The following is an 8,093-nucleotide window of genomic DNA, read 5'->3' on the forward strand; positions in this document are numbered from 1 at the left end:
CGCGAGGCTGGAGGTGAGCGGGAAGGAAGCCAGGCCACGACTCCTCCTTCCTCCCGAAAGAAAGACACTTTCCCACGGTCCTTCCAAAACGCTTCCGCTGCCCTCAGCGTGGAGAAGACGCGGGCGCGGGACCCCAAGCCGGTTCTTGACCCCCAACCAGACTCACCACTGCGCGGGGGGAGCGAGGTGGGGGGCCTGACCCAAGTGCCCCAGGCCAATCTCTGGTTTCCCAGATTTAGCAAATAAAAATGCCGGAGGGACAGCTGAATTTGAGTTATAGTTTCAAAAGCGATAATAAAAACTCGATAAGCATACGTATAGTCCATGCAATATTTGGGACAAACTTATACGTTAAAATTTACTGGGGCATTTGAAATTCACAACTGGGCGGCCTGTATTTTCACTGGCAGCCTGTCCCAAGCATGTCCCAGGCCTAATGCCGGGGTGCCCAGCCAGCCCCTCCGGAAGGGGACCTCGCCCCCAGGGAAAAGGCAGGCGCCTGCTTTCCTAAGCTCCCCGGGCAGGACAAGCTCTGGGGTTTTCGCGGTGTTTGTTGCTGAAAGGAAGGTAGTCCCTCCAGACTCCAGCTGCAGGGCTGGGGCGAGTTCAGGGAGGGGTGTGGCGAGTGGGGGTTGAGCCCAAACGGGTGATGTGGCTGCTGGTTCCTCGGGCAGCCAAAGGAAACCGGTGAGAGATTCCTGCCTGGCCGAGAGTTGCCCAAGGAGAAGGGTGGGACAGGGTGTTGGCTGCTTTCCTTCAGGGAGAATTCTTCCACCTCAGCTCCACGAAGCCAGGATTGGACAGAACAGGCAGGCAGCTGGCGGGGTGCCTGTCCGGTGCACAATCTTGGTGCTGCTCCAAAGAACACGTCTGCTGAAACCTGAATCACAGCTCTCCTGAGCCTGAGCTCAGCGCTATTGACCACTCTCCCCGTTTCAGCTGCTCACAGGTAAATCTGTTGGAAAAAGGTGACTTTTATTTCTGGAAAATTCTTCATCATACCCTTGCAGCCTTGATGAGCTGGCATTTTGGGGGGAATCATTGGAGCCTTTCACTCCCTGCTCTCTCAGGTGCCCCTTTAGGAAGGGGTGCTGCCAAGGGGAAGGGAGCTAACGTAGTGGAATGACTGCCTGTTGTCACCACTGGCTCTTTATATAAATTTTTAACTCTCACAGTATCTTGTGAGACAATTGTTTGGTGTGTGTGTGGTTTTTTTGTGAGACTATTTGATGATTGAGAAACCAAGGTAATGAGGATGGCTCTATTTTATTGTTAATCTTCACCCAAGGATTTTTTTCTATTAATTACTTGAAAGAGTGGAAGGGATTGGGAGAGACAGAGACAGAGACAGAGAGAGGGAGAGAGAGAGAGAGAGAGACATCGGGTGGTTGCCTCCCACATGTGCCAAACCAGGGCTAGGGATCTAGCCTGCAACCGAGGTACATGCCCTTGACCAGAATCAAACCCAGGACCCTTCAGTCCACAGGCCAACATTCTATCCACTGAGCCAAACCGGCCAGGGTGGATGGCTCTTTAAAGTCTTTCCCATGGAGAGAGTATTGGCTCAGCAGAAAATGCCCCACCTTGAAAATGGCGTTGGGAATGAAGGGTGGGGTCATGAAGGGTGGGGTCATGTGGGCCTCCAGCTCTTGTCCCTGGAGCAAGCCTCAGGGATGAACATGCAGTGGAACGCCCAACACCATCCTAGAGTCAGGCCTAACAGAGGTAGCTAGGGACACAACTCCCACCCCTCCCTGTTGTAGGCAGAACCTAGGAAGTTAACCTTTGATATAAGGGCCTGCCATCAGGACTTCCACAGCATAAGCCCCTGTAGTCAGGCAAGGGGTTAATGCAGGCTTGACATTTGGTGGGCATCTCCTCTGTGCTAAAAGGTCTTTGTTTTTTCTTATTTATCCTAAGTAATCCTCCCAATCTTGTATGGGAAGTGTTGTTATCATTTTATAAATAATGAAGTTGAGGTTCCAAGAAGAGATTGTATCACACTGAGTTTGTAAATGGCAGAGCCAAAATCTGAAACAAAAACCCTGTTTAAGAAATATGTTTTTATTTTTTTAATATATTTTATTGATTTTTTTACAGAGAGGAAGGGAAAGTACAGAGAGTTAGAAGCATCGATGAGAGAGAAACATCGATCAGCTGCCTCCTGCACACCCTCCACTGGGGATGTGCCCGCAACCAAGGTACATGCCCTTGACCGGAATCGAACCTGGGACCCTTCAGTCCACAGGCCGATGCTCTCTCCACTGAGCCAAACCGGTCAGGGCAGAAATATGTTTTCATTTATTTCAGAAAAGAAGGGAGAGGAAAAGAGAGAGAGAAACATCAATGATGAGAGAGAATCATTGATTGGCTGCCTCCTGCACACCCCACACTGGCGATCAACCCCAACACCCAGACATGTGCCCTGACAAGGAATCAAACCGTGACCTCCTGGTTCATAGGTTATACTGTCCAACCACTGAGCCACACCAGCCAGGCTGAAACAAAAATCTTTAAACCTCTCTTTCCACTCCCCAACAGCTACCCAGTGCATCTCCCACCTGGATGTGACTTGCCTGACTGCTTGTCTCAGAATTCTATAGAATGAGAGCATGAATATTACCATGAGAAGCAAACACCTCTGTTGAAAACCTAAGGAGCCAGTGAACTCAGATGCCCTCCTCTCCCACAAACTAAGGCTTGAATGAGCCACAGCATCCAGCCCTTCTCTCACCCAGCAGTTTCTGCCCCCAACCTGTCTGGGGTCTGGGGTCTAACCTACTATTGGACTGACTCCACATTCTTTTTCTTTTTATTTTTTATTTTTTGGTGCATGGGCCGGGAAACTGACTCCACATTCTTAAAACTCTTTTTACTCAGACCTCGTTTTTAGAGCAATAGAATGTTAGAGCCCGAAGGGACTATAGAGATTATCAATTATCTTCAATAGATGAAGAAATTTGAGGCCCAAAGAAGTTAAATGATCTACTCATTAAAGTCACCTTTGTCAACTAGGTCAACCAACAATCCTTTGGATGCTGCTCTGGTTGTTTTCAGCCCTGGTGTCCAGGGTTTTAGCAGTGCCTTCAGGGGCCGGCTCTCCCAGCCCTTAGACTTAGAGGTGTACTGATTCTGCTTCCACTCCTCCACTCACCTCAGGATTTTGAATAGTGTTTCCTGTCCAGTTTGGACATCCTGTTTATTTTCAGAAGAAATCCCTTGTTTAGCCAGAAGACACCCCACCTGAAGAGCCCCAGGTTGATTGTGACCCAAACCAAGGGTTTGAATGAAACCAGACCTCCTAGAGGATGCTGCCAGGTGAGCAGTGACATTTTAGGGACTGGAGCTGGCTCTCCCTTCTGAATGTGCCCTTTCAGTGTATGTCATTCCTAGACACTTCTTAGGTCCTGCCTTGTTCTCAGGCTCCCTTAGAGCAGTCGAAGGCCCTGAAAAGACCGACCCCAAGAACTTAGGTGAAAAATATTCCTGAGGTGCCCCTTATCAGGCTGATGCAAAATGAAGTCCATTTGAGGGGTTTCTTTCACTCTAGAGAACTATTAAAAGGCTATTTCCGCCCTAGCTAATTTGGTTCAGTGAATAGAGTGTCAGCCTGTGAACCAAAGGATCCCGGGTTTGATTCCAGTAACGGACGTGTACCTTGGTTGCAGGCTCCTCCCCTGCCCATGCCCTGGTGGGGGCTCGTGCAGGAGACAACCAATCGATGTGTTTCTCTCACATTGATATTTCTCTCTGTCTTTCCTTCTCTCTCCCACTTTCTCTAAAAATCAATGGGAAAATATCCTCAGGTGAAGATAAATAAAATAAAATAGCTGTTCCCCATACAGACAATAGGAAAGGGTTAACTTTCTCTCAGGTCCTGAGCAAAGTCTGTCCCCCACCAGTTCCCATAACCGGGTTTCCTGAAGTGGAGCAGGTCCCAGGTGCCTCTCCACTAATCACATCCTTGGAAATGGGGCCACGAAGCTCAGATTAGCTCATCCCGTCACCTTCGTGAGGCCTTCTCCACCTGGAGCACAGAATCTGGGGCAGCTTCACTACTCACCTCTCTCTGCTTTCCTATCAGGGGTCAAACAGGGATGTTTGTGCAGAGGAATGTTAGGTGAGGGGGGCACTAGAGGTCATAGTGATGCTGACTTTTGTGCCACTTCTTGGACTACAGCATTCATTCTTCCTCACTCTAAGATTTATGGGCAAAGTAAAGATCCTCCAACCCCAGAGCACTACCCAAGTTTATATGACTAGAGTCATGTTTTCTTCTTCACTCCATTCTGTTCTCTTCCTCTCCTTCTTGAAATAACTGACAATGATACTGGATTGCTTCCTGTTTTTCCTGGCTGAGAATCACCCTTTGCACAGAGTCTCTGGTTTTTCCACCAGGAGCAGGTTCTGGGGCCAGCCCAGGAGATTTTATTCCTTTCCTGTTAGTGTCCAATTTCTCCTCTTCCTAGATAACCAATAAAATCTGTAGCACAAAGTGGTTCTGCCCTCTGTAATTGGTTTTTACCTTCTTCCCAGGCAGGTGCATTTGTCCTACCCACTGATATCCACTGGGAAGGAAGTATTCTTTGTGGCATAGAAGCCTTGGGAATGCAAACAGCAATGTAATCTAGTCACAGATGGTGAAGTAAATCTATTGATCCAAAGGCCAGATGATCAACTTTATTTGAAAGACAAATAGGCTAACTGAGACAAAGATTTGTCTTCTAAGGATCCCACTAAAAAGGACACTGACTGCACGTGTTCAGTCTTGGATCAGTCTTTTGTATGTCCACAGTACTCTGAAGGACTTTACCAGGAATGCTGGTATACAAAGTCTCTAAAGTTGGTAATATGGAACCTCATTGAGCTGATTTTTCACTGATTTCTTAATTTGACTTGATTTTCATCTGTTCTAGTTTTCAGGCCATTTCTATCTTCTGTTTCCCCAACTTTCATTCTCACCAGTTGAAAACAGACTGTGGGATCCAAAGTCTAAAGGGGTCAGGATGTCTGAATTATTTTCCCATTTTACCACTCACTTTAGGTGTTATGTTCTAGTTTTCCACAACTAAAATAGGAAAATTCCCCCAGGAATGTAGTTAAAATAACATCTGTGAGACAATTAGAGAGTTTTAGAATCTTCAAATTAGAAGAAATCTTAGAAATCATTTAATCTAGTATTTCCTAACCAGAGGAACAATATTTTTTCCAGTTCCTTTTCTTTATCCCCACCCCTCTTCCTGACTAGGCTCTGTCTACCTCCTTTCTCATGTCTTCCTGGTATTCAAGATAGAGAATTGATCTACTTTGCATAATATATTTAGTGTGTATAGGGTTGGGTAACACTGCCCTAATTCACCTCCCTATTTCATGCAGTAGTCATTCCAACAGTCCTGACAAGATGATATCTAGCTTTTAATTAAATATCTAGTGTTGGGAAATTCGCCACCTCAGAATCAACCCATTCCAGTTCTGGACAGCAGTAGTTTGGTGGAGACTTTTTTCATTATATTGAATTGAAACCACAGAAAACTCATCTAATCCTTTTGTAAAAGGAAGTGGGGAATACCCAGGATTGTTCTTGTTAACTGGTCACAGTGGTTCAGGCCTGGCCTAAGTGATTATATTCCAGATGTAATGTGCTTTGTACACGAGCTGTGTTCCTAAAACATCATACAAACCCAATTTTGTGTGAATCAAATCATTTCAGACATACTGGGAAGTTGACTATTTTTTTAAAAAAAAACAACTTGTTTTCAGTTCTCTCATAAACTGAAGAATACCTTTGCAATACAAATAACCTCTCCCATTAACCTTTTATGCAAATCTAGATTTTCCTACATCATTACAGGCACACCTCATTTTGTTGCACTTCACTTTATAGTGCTTCAAGGATGTTGTGTTTTTACAAATTGTCTTATAATTTTTTTTTTTACAGACTGAAGGCAAGACCCTCCACCAGCAAAAAGATTACAACTTCCTTTACTGCAATGCTTGCTTTATTGCATTGGTCTGGAATTAAGCCTGTAATATCTCTGAGGTATGCCTGTTTGTTTTACTTAAGGCAAGAGTTGCCTACATACAAAACAAGTAAAATAATGCTCCTTATCAGACATCAGGCACCTGACATGCATTATTTAATTTCTTACCACAACTTCTTTAAAATTATCTCCTATTTACAGATGAGAAAACCAAGGCTCAGAGAAATTAAATAATTTGTTCAAGGTCACACAATTATAATGTGATGGGCCAGGATTTCAACAAGGCCATAAGACTCCAGAGTCTTGTTTCTAACCGCCAAGAAGTTTTGGGTGCCACTAATAGTTGAACAATAATAATGCCACAGTGCAAGTAAATTAAGTTACAATACAGAAAACTGACCTAAAATTTCTATATTTCAAAGATGTGCACTAAATCTACTCTTGTTGGGTTCTAGAACTGTAGGTTTCCCGGCACAATTCACATTTTCCAGTGCAATTTGATTAAGGAACCCCAAAGACTTCCCTTCAGCTATTGGTAGTAAGCAGATGCTACCCAAATTTATTTCAGGTATACGGGTATGATCAGACATTTTTTCAAGGGGTCTGTATTACCAGGGGTTTGTGGCATACGCTTCTTAGAAGATAGGAGTGGTTCGTTATTGACAGGTTAAAATAAAATGTATTGAGAATCCTGGTTGATCCCAGCCTGCTCCTAGAAGGATTAGAACCATTAAAATGGGTTATTAGGCCCAGTTTTTAATAGTGTTTAGGTTTGGAACTTAAAAATAGTTTTAGAGAGATGGTCCATAAAATAGTGCTGTTTTGAATCCAAGTTGGACAAGGATAAATGGATGTAATACTTTTGTGTCCTCAGAGCAATTCCATTTTCTTCACTTTAGTCAACAACAGCGTTGACTCACAACCTTGCTCAGTTCAGAACACATCCCTCAGGGCTCCTAGAACCCCAGACTTTTTTACACTGTGTAAGGGGCTCCAGGTAAGATTCTCTTCTGTCCTCCAGGCCCCACCTCCCCACACCCTACCATGAGAATGCCCCATTTGACTTAAGACTCTCCCTTGGCTCATCTGCAGACTTTCACTTTCAAATACATGATTATTCTTTGCAAATTATGTCCTGAGCTGGTGTTGCACTGGCCTGCTGGTCCACGGTAGTCGCAGGAAGTCACGTCTGTCCTTGTGAGGTGCTGGCACTCCCCTTGCAAGCCAACCTTTCTGACCTTTACCTGTTTATCAGGCTTATTTACAATCTCAATCACAGACTCCAATGAGGAAATATGTAATTTTCTTTAGTTCTCAACTTAGTTCTTCGGACCCCATTTCTACTAATGGCAAGAAAAATGATAAACCTGGAAAATGCCAACTCAAGACAACTCAATCATTTCAAGTGGTATATGCAGTTTCTTAGGGTTCTCCTCCCTGTCCCCTTCCCTTCATGATGTTCTAGTTCGGGATTTATGGAGCATTCTGATATTGGGTGGAGGTGGGGGAAGGTCATGTGCCATCTTCTGTCTCTCTTACCTAACTGATAAAGAGTAGCTTCCTTGACCAGCTGGGGTGGTTCAGTGGTTGAGCATCGACCCATGAATCAGGAGGTTATAGTTCTATTCCTGGTCAGGGCACATGCCCCGTTTGTAGCCTGCATCCGCAGTAGGGGGCTTGCAAGAGGCAGGCAATTGATGATCCTCTCTCATCATTGCTATTCCTATCTCTCTCTTCCTCTCTCTTAAATCAATAAAAATATATTTTTTAAAATATATTTTTAAAAAATCATGTCCCAAGTTGGCATTACACTGGCCTGCTGGTCCACTGGGCCCCTTCTGCCCACTATTGTTTGAATCTAAACTCTTGCTCTCTTTTCTCAATTCTTCACTTGGCCTTGGCCACTGGGCTCTATGACCAGGGCATCTGCGGAAGAGCTCCTTGGCAGGTGGGACCTGTGGTCTTGGTGTAGACAGCGCAGTCCTTGCTTCATGGAGAGCTTGGTGGCTCCCATCTCAGCAATTCCCGGTGCTACTGAACCTCCATCTGTTCCCTAGGTTAGTCAGGTACCCCTCAGCTTCTACTGGGGCGTTCTCACCCCCCCCCCCCCCC

At 45.1% G+C, this 8,093-nt stretch overlaps 2 protein-coding genes across 2 annotated transcripts in view; one reads left to right on the top strand and one right to left on the bottom strand.

Annotated features, from left to right (window-relative positions):
• Positions 1–1,634, bottom strand: part of LOC102765826 (chromosome unknown open reading frame, human C11orf80) — a 73,160-nt gene extending 71,526 nt beyond the window's left edge. The window contains exon 1 of the mRNA XM_006771684.2: positions 1,584–1,634. Coding sequence (XP_006771747.1) covers positions 1,584–1,634 — 51 coding nt within the window. The remainder of the gene's footprint in view (positions 1–1,583) is intronic.
• SPTBN2 (spectrin beta, non-erythrocytic 2) overlaps positions 765–8,093 on the top strand; it is a 48,495-nt gene continuing 41,166 nt past the window's right edge. Inside the window, exons 1-2 of the mRNA XM_006771685.2 lie at positions 765–949; positions 5,939–6,040. Coding sequence (XP_006771748.1) covers positions 5,991–6,040 — 50 coding nt within the window. The 5' untranslated portion in view covers positions 765–949; positions 5,939–5,990. The remainder of the gene's footprint in view (positions 950–5,938; positions 6,041–8,093) is intronic.

Source organism: Myotis davidii, unplaced genomic scaffold, assembly GCF_000327345.1.
Source record: "Myotis davidii unplaced genomic scaffold, ASM32734v1 scaffold425, whole genome shotgun sequence".
Classification (NCBI taxonomy): domain Eukaryota; kingdom Metazoa; phylum Chordata; class Mammalia; order Chiroptera; family Vespertilionidae; genus Myotis; species Myotis davidii.